The sequence below is a fragment of the Bidens hawaiensis genome, unplaced genomic scaffold (genome assembly GCF_021521415.1).
Source record: "Bidens hawaiensis isolate Kalapana, Puna unplaced genomic scaffold, B.hawaiensis_p1.1 tig00023806_1, whole genome shotgun sequence".
Lineage (NCBI taxonomy): Eukaryota > Viridiplantae > Streptophyta > Magnoliopsida > Asterales > Asteraceae > Bidens > Bidens hawaiensis.
In genome coordinates this window covers 59,900-79,671 of record NW_027493740.1, presented here as the reverse complement: position 1 = coordinate 79,671, position 19,772 = coordinate 59,900, and the positions used below count along the sequence as shown (strand labels likewise).

Sequence of the window (19,772 nt, the reverse complement as noted above, 5' to 3'; positions counted from 1 at the left end):
TTGAAGAGGTGTATTGTGACAAAGTTGATGCTGAATTGGGAAAAATGCCATTTTATGGTGACGGAAGGGATCGTGTTGGGTCATAGGATCTCGAGAGATGGTATTGAGGTGGATCGGGCAAAGATTGATACCATAAGTAGACTTCCTCCACCGACAAACGTGAAAGCGATTAGGAGTTTCTTGGGCCATGCGGGGTTTTATCGGCGATTTATCAAAGACTTTTAAAAAATTACCTGCCCGATGACCCGACTCCTCGAGAAATACATACCGTTTGTTTTTAATGATGAATGTGTGAAGGCGTTCACGTTTTTGAAAGAAAAGCTCGTAAGTACTCCCATTCTTTGTTCTCCCTATTGGAGTTTGTCGTTCGAGCTCATGTGTGATGCTAGTGATTATGCGGTTGGAGCGGCTTTGGGGCAAAGGCGAGATAAACATTTTCACCCCATCTATTATGCTAGCAAGACGTTGAATGATGCCCAAGAGAACTACACCACCACCGAGAAGGAGCTTTTAGCCGTTGTTTTAGCATTTGACAAGTTCCGCTCGTATATCGTGCTTTCGAAGACCACCGTTTTTACCGATCATGCAGCCTTGTGTTTTCTCTTTCAGAAGAAAGACGCGAAGCCTCGTCTTATACGGTGGATTCTTTTACTTTCTAAGTTTGACATCGAGATCAAAGATAAGAGGGGTGTGGAAAACGTAGCGGCCGATCATCTATCCCGTTTAGAGGACCCGAGGAGAGAAAAGTTGCGTGAGGAGGAATTGGTGACATATTCCCTCACGAGTCGATCGATATTGTTGCGGCTGGGAAGCAAGGTATGCCATGGTTCACTGATTTTGCTATTACTTGGCTAATGGTTTTGTTTTGGAGGGTATGACTACGCAACAAAAGAGGAAATTCTTCCGGCATGTTAATCGGTCTGTGTGGGATGACCCGTTCTTGTTTAAGATTGGTGGTGATCGGATTTTGAGGAGATGCGTGACGAAAGAGGAAGGTTGGGATATTCTCAAGCATGTTCATGAAGGGTTGACTAGAGGTCATCATGGTGCGCATGCGACCGCGCAGAAGGTGTTTGATAGTGGGTTTTATTGGCCGACAGTTGTTAAAGATGCTGAGGAGTTTGTAAAGCTATGTGATGCGTGCCAAAGAACAGGTAATATTTCATCCAAGAAATAGATACCTCAAAACCCCATACAAGTTCTTGAAATCTTTGATGTTTGGGGCATCGACTTCATGGGACCGTTTCCCACATCGAACAGTATTAAGTATATTTTGGTAGCGATTGATTATGTGTCGAAGTGGGTGGAAGCCCAAGCGTTGGCTACAAATGATGCACGAGTTGTTGTGAGATTCCTCAAGAAGTTGTTTACTCGTTTCCGTACTCCGAGAGCTATTATTAGTGATCGGGGAACCCATTTTTGTAATACTGTGACATCTGCCCCGATCCGACCCGACCCAGGTACCCGTTTCTCTGACCCGATCTCTTTCTTTTATGATTTAATATTTATTTATACTTATATTTTACTTTAAATAATAATATATTTTCCTTCCCGCCTCTTTCTCTCTCTTTCTTTCCGCCGTCCCGTCCCTCTTCTCTCTTTCCGCCTTCTTTTCCCTCTTGTCACCGTCCCGCCCTTACGCCTTGTTTCCCTCTTTTTCTTCTAACTCTTTGCTTGTCCTTTGTTCCTTCCCGCCTAAGGTTGTCTGCGCTGCTCCACGCGCCAGACCCCTTACAAGGAATCCTGCGTGAAGACCACCGGTTTCAGCGATACGCGAGACGAACTCTTCTCGCAGCGCGCTAAGGATTTGTAGTTCTTCTCGCAGCGCGCTAAGAATCGTAGTTCATCCCTCGACGCGCGAAGAATTATGGTTCTTCCCGCGGCGCGCTAGGAATTTTAGTTCCTCCCGCGGCGCGCTAAGAAATGTGATTCTTCCCGCGGCGCGCTTAGAAATGTAGTTCTTTCCGCGACGCGTTAAGGTTGTTTCTGTCTGCCTTCGCGCTCGCGCTCTCTTGACCTTCTGTGTCTGCCTTCGCGCTCGAGCCTTCTCGCGCTAAACCCTTTGAGTTTTCTTCTGTTTAATCTAGCCGTTTGCTTTTGTGATGTCTTATCTTTTGAGCCGTTGACCTAATCTGCTTTATGTCTGAAAAGCCACTTTTGGCGCAGCATGCGCACCAACCCCATTGGTTGACAGAAAAAGTGACTGACATTATCTTTTGAGATCTGCTTTTTCCATGCTTGACCAGTACCTTTATCTGACCCGCCCATGCTTTTTACTGTTCCCTGACAGCTTTATCTTGCCTCTGCAGCTGCCATATCTTTCCATATCTTTTGCTTTTGGATTCTTATGCTTTTTGATATCTTTTGCTTGATCCTGTTAAAGATCCTTTCCCCTTTTCTAGGGATTATGTCTCCTAGGGTTTTCCTATAAATAATAATAATATTTTCACAACACTACACACACAAAACACTTAATCTCTCCTGTTCTCTTGCCCCTTGCTCTCTCTGCCGTCTTCCTCTCTGCCTCCGTCTTCCTCCCTGTTCTGCCCTGCTTTTCCGGTAATATATATATATTATATATAATAATTTACTTATTAATTATGCTAACTTATAATCAAGACTTAAAGCAAATCATTAAAACAATAATCTTATTTATAGGTTAACTTGTGCTTGTTTAAAGTTGGTTCTTGATTTATCTTACACCACATCGTTTATCATGTGAGTAATCTCGTACCTAATCCCTTTTTATTTTTAATGTTTTGGGATGTTCATGTGTTCATACAAACTTAGTCTTAAACTTGTTTATGAACTTTAGTCGCGCAGTATCCCATGTGTTGAGGACGTAGACTTGGCTGTTTATTTGTATGTGTGGATCATTAACCGTCTTGTCGGTCTATTCCATAGTTCTCATGGTACCATTAGATGAACACGGGAGAACTATCGTTTATGATTTTCTCTTTTGTTTGCACATGCACAGTTTGTCTTGTTTGTGAGCTCAATTGTGAGCACTGGCAGTCTATGAATCTTAGAGTTGGTCCTGATCAGATTACACCCTTGTTGAAAACCAGACATACACATGTTGCGCGCAGATTTATTGTTATCTATGTATTGTATTAAACTTGATTTCTCACCAACACGCAAGTGTTTGACGTTTATTTTAACACATGTTCAGGTTTGCAGTAGCTGTTTTGGAGCTTGTGGACACATAGGAAGTTTTCTTTATTTTGGACCTAGATTAAAATGTATCAAGACAAGTTATTTGTTGTTCTAATATTTTGCCTTATAATATATTGATTTATGTTATCTTGTTTTTACTTTGCGCGTGCGCGAATGAATGTATTTATTAAATATTTACACCCATTAGTGTCACGAGTAATGAAACAATATGTGGCGCCCCGATGTATAATCCGCCTTTGGTCGGGGTGTTACAAATACCGTCATGGAGAAAGCGTTAGCTCGTTATGAGGTTACGCATCGTATCTCTACTGCCTATCACCCTCAAACGAATGGTCAAGTCGAGAATGCTAATCGAGGGATGAAAAGGAATTTGGAGAAGACGGTTGGGGTAAGTTGGAAGGATTGGTCGGAAAAGTTAGATGATGCATTGTGGGCTTTCCGGACCGCGTACAAGACTCAATTGGGTACTACACTATTTATGCTTGTTTATGGTAAGTATTGTCATCTTCCGGTGGAATTGGAGCATCGTGCTTATTGGGCATTGAATATGGTGAATATCGACCTTACCGAGGCCACGAGGAAAAGGTACTTTCAGATTCATGAGTTAGAAGAGCTTCGGGATGCGGCATACTCTCGATCGTTGAACATCAAAGAAAAGACGAAAGCTCTACAGGATCGACGTTGGAAAGGCGGCAAAGAATTCAAGAAAGGCGATAAGGTATTATTATTTAACTCTCGTTTGAAGTTGTTTGCAGGAAGTTGAGATCGAAGTGGACGGGGCCGTACTTGGTAAAAGAAGTTTTCCCGTGTGGAGTGGTGGAGCTGGAGAATCCGGATAATGGAACATCATGGAAGGTGAACGGTCATCGCTTAAAGCATTATCTTGGAGTGCCTGAGGAATCAATCGAGATGGAGGAAACTCCTCTCGATCCATCGCACTGAATTGTCACATGTGGGTCTTGAGTGAAAACTCAAGTGTAGAGTTTGTATATTCTTTCTTATTTTTATTTCTATTTTATTTTTATTTTTTCTTGAGTCACTAACGTAGTTTTTTGTAGTTTTTATTTGTTTTTAAGTTTTGAAAGTTGTGAAGGATGATAGTGTGAGAGAGAAGATCCCCTTGAAGTCTAATGAAAAATTCAAGTGTGGGGATAGAGTAGCAACAACCGTATACTTTTCTAATTATTTATTTGCTGCTTTTATACATGTTTATTGGTTGGGTTGGATGGTCTAGATATATACTTTGAATGATTAAATCTGTCAGGTTGATAAGATGAATTTTAGATATTTTTTGAATTGTTGCCGCTTTCGTTCGTGTACGAGAGAAAAGTTGATACTGGTTGTGGAGCACATTCGGAGTTGAACGACATTTATGGAAGAAGACACGACATTTATTGAAGAAGACTTTAGCATTGTACTTCACTCGCATATTACCAGCTAAGTCTTTTCCTTTTTACTTGGTTTTTTATTTTTTGTATTTTTAGGTTTTGTTTTAAAAATTTTTTAGTCGCGTTTCCATTCCTGCATTGAGGACAATGCAAATTTTAAGTGTGGGGATAGGAACACATGTTTTTAATCTATTTTGTTTTCTACTTAAAATAAAAAAAGTTTTGAAAAATGTCCCTTGATTTTGTTTCTTTTTGCGTATAAATGGGAGATGAGGATACTAATCGGGAATCGGTTTTTAAAACTACAAATAATAAGATATAATTAAAGAACGCGCACTTAACTTGGGATATGTCGGTAGGCTCAGCCTTAAGAATGAAAGGGCAGTTTGATAGTTGGTTTATAAATGATAAAATATGATCTTTAGTGGGAAACATGTTAAGTCTGTATAAAATATGAGATGAAAGGTCGGGCCATACTCAAGCCTCATTTTTAGTTTGATTGTAGAAAATTATGAATTTTATAGAAAGCTGAATACGCTATCATACGATGCTTGGGTAGGTTTAAACGTTAAAGTATGCCGTGTAGCCGGTGATATAAACTTAAAGACTTTCACTTCTAGTTTTAGTGGTTAACACTTCATAGGCTTATGGTTTTATAGCCTTAAATCCTGTATTGATGGGATGCCTCGGGTTCGGAGACCACGGGTCGTTTTACGGTTGTTCATCTGAGTATCTTTGGATATTTTAATAAATAAAAGATTTTAAGCATAAACCCGCAGTTTACTGCAATCACTACACTCACTTACATCAATTACAGTGAAGTAAAATCTTGATGATCCAGTGATCATCCCGCTGTTAATCATACGTGTCCTCTTACTTACGTCCCATACCATTAAGAACAGGATCAACTAGAGACACGACGTATGTAAACCGACAGATGGAAACTTGTGAAATCACAGGTGGTATGTCATGTAGTGGGGAACACTAGCTAGTTGAATAATTGAACCTTAATCGTATCTAATGGCTGCTTGGTAGACTGATGTTTAGATTTAGGTGGATAAACAATATCCTTGATCGTCTTAGCTATTCATGAAAAATGTGCAAAAATGTTTTAATCTGCTATCTATGAGGTTTAAGTCAAGTTGGGGTGGTTTGATCTGGTAAAATCTAAAATAAAACGGGCCTTGACTGTGGGTTCCACTAGATTATATATAAAAATAATAATAATAGTTGGATCTTACTTGTCCCGATAAAGACAAAGGCATGGGTTAAAGTGGACAACAATATCGGTGATCGCAGTTTTTGCGTTGTTCTAAAATTTTAAGATAACATATATGTTTTTAAGACTGTATTTCTCCGATTCTGGTCCCATTGCAATGAGACTATTTCAGGGACGAAAAAAAGAGTAAGTGTGGGGATATTTGATATAACGTTTAAAATACATTGATCCCGTGTACATTTTATTTATCATTTTATTAGTTTTGTTCGGTTTCTCGTAAGATTTCTATACTACTAATATATTTTTATATTTTAGGTTTCGGTTTTAATTATGGTGAAAAGAGGGCGAAAAACGATAAAAAAATAAGCCGAACCGGAGAACCGGAGAATCACGAAGCGACCAGACCGAACCAGGAGTGAACCGGACCAGACCAGACCTGGTGACCCTCCCCCTATGCCGGAGCGCCGCGTGGCCAAGAGGGAAAGGGCCACCGCGTGTAAGGCCCTGATCCCGGAAACCCTACCTTTGCGTTGGATTTACTCATAAACACAGTTCTAAAATCATAGTTAATTAAAACTTTCGCGGAATAGTTAAAAACTTTATACATTTAATTACAAAACATCGGATCTTGTCTTAACATACAAAATATCCTTTCATAGACATAATATAAGACAGTCATAACACTTCTTCATAGATACCAGTCTCTTTAGCTCATGCCATGTGTCCCTCCTCAAGCCAGCTGCCTCAACCTATTTGCCTGCATGCATACTAAAAGTCAGCTACGCTGAGTGAGTTCTAGTTAAGCAGATAACACACATTTCATTCTCATTCTTTACATTCTTATTTTTACTTACCTTCATTATTTTATACATATATAACCTTTCTACGTTTTTAAAGAGCCTTTCGCCCTATAACCTTCGCATATATTACTAGGGTATGCAACCCTTCATTCTTCACCTATATTATTAGGGTAGGCAACCCTTTATTCTTCGCCTATATTATTAGGGTAGCAACCCTTTATTTTTCGCCTATATTATTAGAGTAGGCAACCCTTTATTCTTCAATTCTACATATCATACATACCATTCATAAACTACACATATCGTACATATCTTTCTTTCATTAGCTATATATGTTCTCATATACTTCTTCACACATACGTTTAACTCTTTCTACACTAATTAGGTATATTTATAACATTCATACGGCATACACTTACCACTTAAGGTAAGTGTATTAACTAATCACATCGAGTATGCACACAGCCCCAAGACATAACACAGAAATGGGGCTAGAAACTCACCTGGGTCCTGTTTCTCTCGGAGTTGAGTGTGATGTACTTCCTTATCTGTGCACGGCTAACTGTGTAACAAGGCACAAGTATCAATTATCTATTTCAACTACTTCTTACATCTAGGTGAATGAAGCCCTCAACTACGGGGGTCCGGGGGCAGCGCCCCTGGTAGCGGGGTCTAGGGGCGGCAGCCCCTAGCAGGGTCCAAGGGGCAGAGCCCCTGGCTGGGGTTGAGCTGCATCAGAAAATGAATCGGGTCACAACTTAAACAATTTCGCATGGGAGGTTTCGTTTCGCCTCGCATGGGAGCGTTTCGCTTCGCATGGGAAGGTTTCGCTTCGCATGGGAGCGTTTCGCTTCGCATGGCCATGCGATGCAAAATTTCTGCCTTTCTTCGTTTTTACCATTTTAAAGCCATTTTCCTCCGAGACTCATCCTTAGGACCAGATTTTTACTCTTTCTCAACTTTCGACACATTCTGACCCTATGCACCAGATCCTGAACCCATCTCTCAAAGTCCAAACGCCACCTTTTTACCTTAAAATGCACCCAAGTGGTTATAACTTACCAAGTTTATATTTTCTTACATTTCACAACCCGATCTACCATTATATCTGTTTGCTTGCCAATTCTAACCATAAAACTTAACCATTTAAACCGAAACCTACCTTTTGCTTCGGGTTCCAGTTCAGATCCGGACAATACGAGGATCTGGACGTGTTCTTGCTATTCGAAGGCACTTGAACACCAAAATCTTCCTTACTTTTGCTTGGATACGAATCCAAAATGCTAGAGAGAAAGTGTGTGTTTTCTAGTGTGTGGGTGTTGTGTAAAGAAATGGTGAAAGGATGGGGGATGGCCTTATATAGGGAGCCATGGGCCCCACCATCCACCTCTATTCCAATCTTATCCAAATACAAACACGCACACAACCAAACTAACGACACACTGATAATAATAAAACTTTCCGTTATTTATTAATTTTCAAAATACGGATGTTACACCGCGCGGCGCGGCGGGGTGATGTCAGAACATTCCAGATTTTTTTAAACCGTCTTACGTGTTTTTGGCAGCTTGTTTCCTATTTAAAAACCCCTAAACTCACCCTTAAGCATACCCTGAAGTTCCAGCCGAATTTGGTGAGTTCCGAGGAGTCCGAGATCAGCTTTTGGCAGATTTTGAGTTGAAGAATCATCCGGTGTTGCGCGTATTAGTTGAAGACAAAGAACACGGGTTTTATCTTTTATTTCTTTCGTCTTCGTTTATTTACCATCATGAATTCTTTATTGTTTGTTTTGTTTAAACCTAAGATGTTAGGCTAAATTGCATGAACTATCTAGGCTTATGATGAACCTACTTTAATGTTTTGATTTGACTTTGGGATTTATTTACGTTATGGTTTTTATGGTTTAGTAAAAGATTTATTTATAATTAATTGATGCATATGAATGCATAGGATTGTTTGATGAGTTTTATTCCATAGTTTTCCTTGATTATTGTTGTCATATGATAGGATTGTTATTAGGTCAATTACTTTGTGTTCTTGATTATTTTATGATTGATGTCATGATAAGGTCATAAGAATAATATTGTCAAATAAACCTAAGTGTGCTGCTAACCTAAAATCTGTAAACTGCTAGGTTATTGATAAGTCTTTACTATTTAATCTTGCAAGATTTAGTTCTTCGTAAGGAGTCCGTCTAGGGTTGATTAGTTATTATTGCTTATCAAATCAATTAAATATAGTAAATTGCCTTTGATTTTCGCGCTGTAAGGTAGGATTTCTATAAAGGAACTAAATTATAATTAATTAGGTGACCATAAGGGAATTTGATTTTCAATACTGGTGTGTATTAAAACTTGTTAGAAATCCATAGGTGTCTCTTGAGAAGGGTTAGGGGTACTGTTCGGGTTTTCTTTTAAGTGTCTATTTTACGATCTCAGTCCATAACTAAACATTTTCCCGAGTTAACTCATTACTGAAATTTAGGGTAGTCTAGCCTAGATAGTTTTCTCATCATCATCTTATTTTCATAACAAACTTTGTTTTCGTTTAAATTACTTGCTTTCTTAATTAGTTTTTAATTATAGTCTTAAATTATTATTTTAAATAAAACCCCCCAAACAAATATAAATTAATAAGTCATGTTTTGTATTTGAGTCTAATTAACTAACAAACGTAATTTAAAGAGTCTCGTGAGTTCGATATTCGGACTTACTTAGCTTTACTAGAGTCGATCAGTTCACTTGCCGGTTAGGAGTTTAGTCTAGTTTTAGAGAGTCTAGAGTATTACTTAATGTTTATTTTTAGTTAAATTAGTTAATAAATATTAAACGACTTTAAGCGCATCAGCAGGAATCAAACCTGAATCACATGAAACACCAAGCCAATGCCGTCTTCGAGAACCCCTTAAAATTTTGCGGCCTAGGACGAGTAAAAAAACGGACCCCTAAAATCGCGCTCTCAATTATATAATAGATAATTTGACAATTTTACCGATAAGGTTGTCTTTCAAAAGCATAAACAAATAATAATTAACATGTTACTAAAATGGCATATAAATACGAATGAAAGTTTTTTTCTATAAAAAAAATAAACAATAATTATGAAACTGAACTCATGACCTTTGTTTTCATAATTTAGAACATTTATTTAACCAAATAGTCATTTTGTAAGCTTTTGCGTTAAAACCAAATTATATATACAATACATTAATTTTTTTAACAATTATGGATCTTTTCAGAAGAGTGGTTCTGAGTTCGTCGTCCTCCTAGCCCTCCCCTTGGCCAAGCACCAATAATTTCTTACCACTCCACCAGTAGCTAATAAATTGGCGTTAATTATTACAATCTAAAATAAGTTAAAGAACAAGGTTGTATGTAATATATAATAATAATATATTACATGTTTACCCTGAAAAGTTTTACCTATAAAAACCAACCATCACCAATAACTTCCACACACACTCACACAAACAATCAAGATGCATGGCCACGGTGGAGGGCCTTGTGGAGCATGTAAGTTCTTAAGAAGAAAATGTGTAAAAGGGTGTGTGTTTGCACCCTACTTTGAACCGGACGAGCGTGGTACGGCGGACTTTGAGGCCGTCCACCGGGTGTTCGGAGCCAAGAACGTTGCTAAGCTACTCCTTAAGACACCGTCACACAACCGCATATTTGCTGTGATCTCTTTATGTTATGAGGCTCTCTCTAGGATTAGAGACCCTGTGTATGGTTGTGTGGCTCAAGTTTTCAACCTCCAGCAGCAGGTCTTGGTCTTCCGTTAATTATTTAATCCACACGTGTGCATGAGTCGGTTCGGTTTTGATTTTTTGTTTACGTTCGTTTTCAGTTTTATGGTTATCATTTGGGCTTCGTGAAAATTTTGGGTGAAAAAAAATAATAAATTTAGCCTAAAGTTTTTTGTTAATTTATAATTAATTAATCATTATACATTTTGGCTTACTATTACAACTTAATTACTTAAAACCTAAAATAAAAAGTAAAAATCTACTAATTCGTTTATGGCTATAATCGAACCAAAAACCAAAAATCGGTTTAGAGTTCTTTAATCGTTCGGTTTCGATTTTTGGTTTAGTTATGTTCATTTTTGGTCTTTTAGCCTTTCCATTTGGGCTTTTAAATTTTAGGGGAAAAAAAGGTTACGCAAAATAATAATTTATGCCAAATTTTTTTTGGTTAAATAGTAATTAATTAACAATTATGCCATTTGGCTAAACTATTGTGGCTAAACTATATTTCAACTATTAGAAATTTCTTAAAGTTTAAAATAGTGAATAAAAATCTATAAGTTTGGTGGGCTTTTTTTATTATTAGTTACAAGCAAAAGCAAAACGAGCCAAAAGTTCATTTTATGAAAATGAAAAAACCAAACTGTTGGTTTTTCTTAGGTCTGTTTTTATGTTTCGAATTGTTTTATTCGATTTAACCCTCACAACACGCCCCTTTATTTCAATGTAACCTTACACGCCATAAAACCTATTTCTTATATGTTGTTAATTAGCTCATACATATATCCTTGCAGGTTGATAGTTTGCAAGCTCAACTAGCATGTGTTCGAGCACGTCTATCAATCTTGAAAGACCGACGTGCCTTGAGTGAATCACCGACAAACAACCTTCTTATGTTGTCATCATCGAAGTCAGTCGCAGGTGGTTCTAGCCTCACTTCTGTAGAATTCGGACAAACATCGGTAGAGACATCGTGCTTTTCTAGCGCATCGTTTGGTGAGCAATTGTTTGAAGAAGTTGATGTTGAGATGTTAGCCCGGGAACTCGTGACCTATTCATCAGGACATTCGACTGTAAACCCTAAACCTTAAGTCCTAAACAGTACTCCTAAAAAAAACATATGGTCATATGTTAGCCAGTGACTAGGTTTTGGTGCATATCTAATTATGTTGAATTAATGAGTTAGTTTTATAACTATGAATGTACTAGCTTATGACTTGTGAGTGGATGTTCTAACCTATTTACTTTACCAAAATGCCTATGTGCTTGTGACTTGTGAATGGATGTGATGTTCTATCAAATCTTATACATTGATGTTACAATACAAAATAAAGTAATATATCAAGATAGAGTGATGTTATTTGCTATAACAACTAATAAATTGTGAAATAACTTACAGCGGTTCTCTATTCAGGAACATATCCACAAAATAGTGTTTTGGGTGCATTTTGTTTGTAAATGTGATAATTGGGAATGGATATATATCTGTTACAGAAATTAAAGAAAGGATGTAAGGAATTTAAATTTAATTGTGTTGAAAAGTTTTAAATAAGATGCTACTCAATCTTTCATCGATTTTTTCTTAACTCATGATATTTTGTCATATCAAAATTACAAACATATAAAAATTTGATGTAAAAGCGAATATATATAATTACTCTTACATCCAACATGTTAATTTAAATGCTACATAAGGTTGTGTGTAAATGGAGAGGAACTGAGGAAGTCTTTCCATTTCTCCACTTTTTCTCGTATGTCACATCGGTGTTTTCACGTTTTTTTTTTTCAATTTTTCTCAAACATCAGTGTATCTCACTTTTTAACATTTTTTTTTCATTTATTCCCAAGAATCAAAATCACTCAAATTGAAACTAGAAGAAATCGGCGACTACTCCCCGAATTCCATGAAAAAAAAACCCTTTGATGTTCCGGCCGGCCCCTGTGTTTCCCCGGGAGTTCCTGATTGCTCCCACACCATCCCCACTAATGGGTGTGTGAGCGGCTGTGCATAATGGATGTGGGAGTGAGAGGGGCTCGACCACATTAATATCACATCAACTGAACACCTTATCACGGTTTCGTGAGTGGGGAGTGGAAGCCAATCTTGTGACCAATCCCACAGGCATGGAGGAGTTGGTTAACACTTGATTTCTTTTTATTTTAAATTTCCGAGAGTCAATCAACAACCTCTATCTCATCATTTCTTTTTCATTAAACATGCATATATCTTAACATTTGTTGAGATATATGCATGTTTCTAATTCAATGTCAAACGTATAAACATATGTTATTATATATAACTAGCTTTTAAACCCGTGCGGGTTTTGTCAAATGATAAAGATAAATAAGATCCGTTGTTTCAATTATGATTCTCAAAATACTTATGAATTAATTTAATGTAGACATCATAGAAACTAACAAACAGGGTTAACGAAAAGCACTAAAATAGCATGATTTTGAAAACGCCAGGTGCTGATTTGCAAGAAATTTAAAGAATGTACTAAAGTTGCATAGTTGGTCATACCTCATGTATGAAAATGACACTTAATTCAATAATAAATAAAATCCACACTATGTTATAATCCATTTGATAAAATGGTTTTGACCTATGACCCATGAATAGCTAGAATTAGTGAGATAAGTGTAGAGGCGCATAAAAAACCCGAACCTGGAACCGAACCCGAAAAAAAACCAAGAATCGGGTTTTTTAAAACCTGGGTTTTTAATACCCGAACCCGATCCTACCCGTAGGGTACGGATAGGGTATGACTTTCAATGCTGAAACTGAACCCGTACCCGATATAAACCTGACAATACCCGAAACCCGGTTCTAGTTATACCCGGAACCCGGTTCTAGTAATACCCGAAACCCGGGTTTTTGCATACCCGAACTGGATTTTTTTTTGCATACTCGTTTGTGCATATGTGTCTGTGTGGCACTTGGCAATGGTTGCGTGACTACCCACAGATCTATAGCCGTTCTTCAAAGGATCTTTTTTAAGCAAATATTTGATATAAATATTTATTTAGAGCAACGCCTTTTGATATACCAAACAAAATTTTAAAACACATAAAATATATGTTTTCAATATAATTGTTTAGTAGTTTGCATATGTTATGTGTCTTATGTGTACACGCACCAATCGGTCGGTGTCCCGATGGTTGAGTGTTATGTGTCTTATGTCCAAGGCTTGATGCAAAACTACTATCGAGCCGAGGGTCTCACCGGAAGCAGCCTCTCTATCCCTATGGGGTAGAGGTAAGGCTGTCTATATCTTACCCTCCTCAGACCCTACTATAGCTTTGCTATTGGTGGGATATACTAAGTACGATGATAATGATGATGATGATGAGTAGTTTGCATATGTTTGAATAAACTTTGAAGTTTGTATGCAAAAAAATAGAGTTAGAATAAAAAAAAAGTGAAGTAGGCCCAATTAACAGAAGAACGCGGCAGAAAACTGGTTTTTTTTAATACCCAGAAATACAGTATTCAAATACCCGGAAAACGGGTTTTTTCAATACTCGAAAATAAGGTATTCAAATACCCGGGTATTAAAGACCCGGTTCAATACCCGACCCGGACCCGGTACATAGGGTATGGTTTTTCAAGCCAATACCCGGACCCGAACCCGACCCGGTTTTTAATAATACCCGATTTTCAAATACCCGATCATACCCGAACCCGATTCCATACCCGAACCCAGGTTTTTTTAATACCCGATTTGTGCACCTATAGATAAGTGATTAGGAATTAAGAGAAATGTGGACTTGAAACCTATTAGTGTACCTATTAGTCTAGTAAGATATAATTGTGTTTTTATTGCTTCAAGAATTGGGTTGTTGCTACTTGCTAAGTCAAATACGGACTCAGTATCATTTTTGGATACCCAGTTGGGCTTGGTCTATGCATCTCATTGGTTTGGACCTTCAGTCATGGTGAAATTGTGTAGAATATTAGGAAAGATATGTATGTTTAATGTCATTCACCCTTGTCAGTTAGGCCATGCAGCATACATTTATGTTTCTTAATTTCATATAAGCATCAAATCACATACTTTACTCTCATTTCACTCCACCTCACCCTATGGATAAGGAAATTGTTTAACTCCCTTTACCTCTCTTTGTTTAATATAAATTGATGCTTATATTATTTTGTGTGCGTGTAAAGGATTTAATTTAAAGCTCGTTAACATATTAACACACATTACATTTAACGCCCCTTAACAAATGATGTGAGCGGTACGCTACTCATTAATCCTTGCAAACTCAGCTTTAACGCCTTGGGCGTTAAGGGAGCTTTATTGAATTTATAATTTGTATATTTATGTATACAAAAGAAAGCAGCAGCTAACATGCTTTAGGCATTTGTTGCTTTTTAATCTTTTATAGCCATTGGGCTTCTTTGCACATAATTTATTGGTTTAAAAAGGCTAACTTGATGAGGTGCACAAACCAGGTATTTTCAGAAATTGGAACCGGGTAGAAACCGGCTCCAGGTATGGAAAAAAAAGTTAAAATTGGGTCGGGTATGGTTGGGTATTTGACCGGGTTTTCCGGGTTTTTTTTTTTTTTTTTTTTTGTGTTTTGGGTAGGGTCGGATAGCGTTTTGACCGGGTATTTTCGCTTTCAGGCACTACTCCATGGAGAAATCCTATACCAGGACGTACCCACAAGTCTAGTACGATTAGGAACCGGTTCCGGTCAGGTCCGAAACTAGGTATTTTATGCGCCTCTACATGAGGTTGCTCATGAGGGTCTTGAGGCAGTGTCTCATGTACTTCTTCGTTAAAATTGTTCATATTTGTAGAACTCTGATATGTAAAAATAACAAAGGGAATGAAGAATTTATGAAATGTTCGTTTGATAAAAAGGTTGATGTGTAAAGTAGACGATAGAGATATCCTAGTTGCAGATAAAGCTCATCTTGTTGTACATTACGTGTTATATCTAAGCCTCAACTTTTGGACCTAAATGCTCTTGTTGTACATTACGTGTTATATCTAAGTCTCAACTTTTGGACCTAAATGCTTTGGAGCACCTCACGCTATGCATACTTATATCTATGGCCATGTTAACATTTTACTTTTAACTATTTATTGGTAGAATTTAATTAGCATATCAATGACATTTTATTTGACACGTGCACAAACTTACGCTTCTTAGAAATGAATGTTGTACGTAATTTTAGCAGTATGTCATATGTGTATAAGACGGAGGTGTCAATATTAGCCCATTTACTAATAAACAGGTCGATATGGGTTATGTTATTCATATAGTTATAATAGTGTCTATTCGACATAACAATTCCATATTGAATCATAGTTTATTTTCTACTTGTTCAAAAAGTAAAATGTTGTTTTCTTACGTATCATGGTATCGATACGTTTTGCTCTTTCTAGTACGTTGTGATTCACGTTCGTTTTAGATAAAGCTTTCTTCTTATGAGGATAAACGTGACTCATGGTATATTATTTACTATTTTAAGTCTTATAATGATTGCTTAATATATCAACGCTTTATAAATTAAAGAATATATGTATATAAAATGTTGATAAATCAATGTAACACGATTCATTTAAAATCCATATTACAACATCATTATTGCATTACACGCTCATTTTGATATGTTTATTCTGACATAAATCTAAAAACTAGAGCATAAAGAGTTGAGGCACCCGCGAGTTTCAGGATATGCTTCTTAAAAGCTCTAACCTAGTCTAGCTTAAAAGAGACATGGACGAGTTTAGATTGGAGCTCATTTTCACATATTGAATTTCATTAGACATACGAGTTCAAAAGAATTTATTATATATTAACTACAACGGTTGCAATTTAATTTAAAAAATTATCTTATTACATATAAAAACACTATTTCTATATGATTACGATATATATAATAAATAGTATACATGCATATATGCATATTATTACACATATGTATATAAATAAATAAATAATAAAAATTGAAAGTAAACTTGAAAATCTTAATGTTTGAGTTGCTCGAAATAAGACGAACTCGAGTTTTTATAATTTAAACGAGTCGTTGCTGAACTTATATGAATTTCGGATATAATAGCCTCACTTACACCAACTAAAACACGTGTATATACGGTGTAAAATACGTGTTTTCAAATATGAAATACACAAATTGATAAATGAAAAAAAAAAGAAATAAGGTAAAAAATTGAGAAATTGATTGGGTGTTATTTACGGAACCTTTACTCTTATAGGACAAAAATCCGGTCAAATACGAGTTTGAATGCACACTTTTATTCTTTACACAGGGACAAATTATTTTTTATTTATTATTTGACTACTTTTTATCTTGTCAGACTATTCATTTAAAGAACTATTGTAGCGACATATAATTAATATATCACATTATTTTCCTACTATTGCATTCTGACTTACTTTAGCAAATTACTATAGCAGATTAAGGCTGAGGGGTGTGGGGGGCGCGAGAGGGGGCGTGAGTGGGGGCGCCATCCAATAATATTGTGACGTGTGGCAGAGAGAGAAACTTGATAAGATGGGTATTGGTAGTGGTGATAGCGCCCCGGGGCATGGTGTGGAGGGGCGCGAGAGGGGGCGCGAGCGGTTTATTTTTTTATTTTTTTATAAATGTATTAAAAAAACGTATTATTAAAAAAACAAGTAATTATTTAAACAAACACACATTAATTAAAAAAACACATTAATATATAAAAAAAATTAAAGTACTAAAAAATTAAAAAAACACATTAATTAAAAAAAATTAAAAAAACACATTAACATTATTCTTATTCTTCGGCTTCGTCTTCTTCGATCAACCTCTTCCGGATACGTTCCTTTTGTTTTTCCATCAGCATTTGGTCGACCGGATTTAGGTGGCTGAAGTCTCTTGCAAGGAAGTCCAAATCTCTCATTCTTTTTTTTTCCTTTTTGTCAACAGAGACCACCTCCAGGGTTTTGTTGAATTTATTGAGGGATTCAACAAGATCGTTGATGTTTACGGCTTCCCCCTCAGCCGGTTTTTTCCCCCTGGCGTCCCTTCCCAATGGCCGCCTCCTCGGCGGTGAAGACGTTTCCTCCCCCGCAACGTTTAGGTCGAATCCAACCCGGCAATCCGACCCGTCCGTTGTGCTGTACGCTCCAGACGAACTAGTTTTAGTCCGTTTCGGCCCTACTTCCGCATCAAGGTCCGGCGCCACCAGCTCAACCCACTTGGCACACCTTCTCAACCTCTCCCACAACTTTACACCGTCCCACGTCTTCACCGCCCCATACCTCCGCAGGCACTCCTGCTTCCACTCTTCGACAGTGAAATTATAGACCGCCAAATCGTCACTGCCACTTGGTCTCATACGACCGGCGTTCCTGTTGAACAGATTAGTAAACAAGCCGACAAATTTTCTAATTTCGGTCCACCGACCCGAAATCATATCGGGATTCCGCTCTGTACTCCCAACGAGCGAATAGAACGTCTCCCTAACCTTTGTCCAAAAGACCTTGCTCTTTTGGTAGTCGGCTGCAAAATTATGTAAATAAATTTGTAAGCCATTTAACTTTTTTATTTAACTTTTTATTTACAATCATTTTTAAAAACGTTAAAACAATTACCGCAACGCCGATCCTCAGAAATGGCTATCCAAGCCCGACACAGGGCTTCCTTCTCATCCGATGACCACGGAGTGATTTTCCGTTTCGCCCTTCCGGTCGAAGCCGAACCCGACCCGTCCGTTGCAAGTTGTTTTTTCCGGTGGACGCGTCTTCTTTGTCCCGCAGCTTCACCTTCTGGTTCCGGTTCTTGTGTCTCCGGAACTACAAAGTTAGGAGACGGTTGCATGTTGGATGGTTGAAAGCCGGATGATTGTTGCGACCCCGAATAAAACATCGGTTGTTCCGGTGCCGACCATAAATCGTCGTAAGGGTAATCTGAATCTAGGTTTGGGTACCAATTTCCAGACATGTTTTTAAAAAAAGGTTTCGAAGATAGGGTGATTTTGGGTTTTGGGTGTGGTGTGTGATATTCGTTTTGGTTGTAGTATGTGAGAATGGTTGTGTTTGATATGTATTGTGATATATGTATTGTGATATATATAGATGATTTTGTTAAAAAAAAAAAAATATTTTTATTCATTATTAAAGCCTTCCAACGGCTCTTTCCCATTTCCCACAGCCACTCACGCGCGCGAGCCTCCTGGCGCCTGCCTCGTTTTCCGCTCTCGCGCCCCTCTCGCGCCCCTCTCGCGCCCCGGTGGTGTGGCTCTCGCGCCCCGGGGCGCTATCGAAGTCCCTCACGCGCCCTGACTAGCGCTCCGCACCCCTCAGCCTAATAACATTTGAAATGAAAAACTTATTAAAACCGAGTAAAAAGTAAAAATAATTGAAAGCGTATTAAAGGGTTTATAACTTTCTAAGAGCATTCTCATCCAGTTCTCTATCCCTATATCCATATATATCATATAACTACATTAAAAAACACTACATTTCTTTTTCATGTTTAATTAAATAATATTTTTTATACATTTTTTATTACAGTTTTCTCTCTCCACCCTATAATTTACAAAAAAATCACTACATTTCCCCCAAATTTACAAAAAAATCACTACATTTTCTCTCTCCACCCTATAATTTACACTCACAACCTCACCCTATAATTTACAAACCGTCTCACATAATTTTAGAGGATGGGTTGGGAATGCTCTAACTAGTTATAACTAATAAAATTAATTACAATAAAATATAATAAACTAATAAAATGACTTTTCACGTTTCATTGAACAAAAATATAATATATGATTGTTTATTGGATTACATCAAAACAGAAGGTAAGCGGGCAACAAGCTGCGCCGCTACCCCTTTTTGAATCGCAAAACCCAATCTTTTAAAAACTATATTTGCTGATCTTGGAGTCATAACATTACTATGCATGACCCGCTGAACACGGGTAAGTAGCTCTACAGCTTCAGGCGCGAGGAAACCAAAAGTGTCTTATATAAAAACTAAAAAGTTAATTAATGAGAAAACAAAACAAAAAACAAATTATTTATTAATCCCACCTAATAAACCAAGACCAAAAATTATTTATAACTACTTTTATTTAACAAAAAGTCACTCGATTTACACCTTAACTTACCATTGTTACATCATATTACATACATCATTGTAATGCAATGTCTATAATTTTGTCAACATTTAGCATAAACTTTATCGTAGATAAAATTTATATTAAAAGATAAACAAGAATACACTTTAAATTAAAATAAAAAAAATACCCCAAACAAAAATGTGTTACGTCAGAGAATTATTCTTGTGGTAGCACAATGACTGTCAAGTGTTAACCGTTGGCATGGCTTTCTGGAGGAACAACAAGCCAAACTCTGTGAAACCAGTGTGAGTCCGGTTAAACCAATATGGTCTGACTTGAGTTGGACAACAGAGCTCTCAAAATTATAAAG

General features: G+C 37.3%; 1 protein-coding gene across 1 annotated transcript; it reads left to right on the top strand.

Annotated features, from left to right (window-relative positions):
* Positions 1 to 3,439: 3,439 nt before the first annotated feature.
* LOC143568087 (uncharacterized) lies at positions 3,440 to 4,119 on the top strand. The gene is made up of 2 exons (XM_077054325.1): positions 3,440 to 3,895; positions 3,937 to 4,119. The coding sequence occupies exons 1-2, from the start codon at positions 3,440 to 3,442 to the stop codon at positions 4,117 to 4,119; spliced, it is 639 nt and encodes a 212-aa protein (XP_076910440.1).
* Positions 4,120 to 19,772: the final 15,653 nt, after the last annotated feature.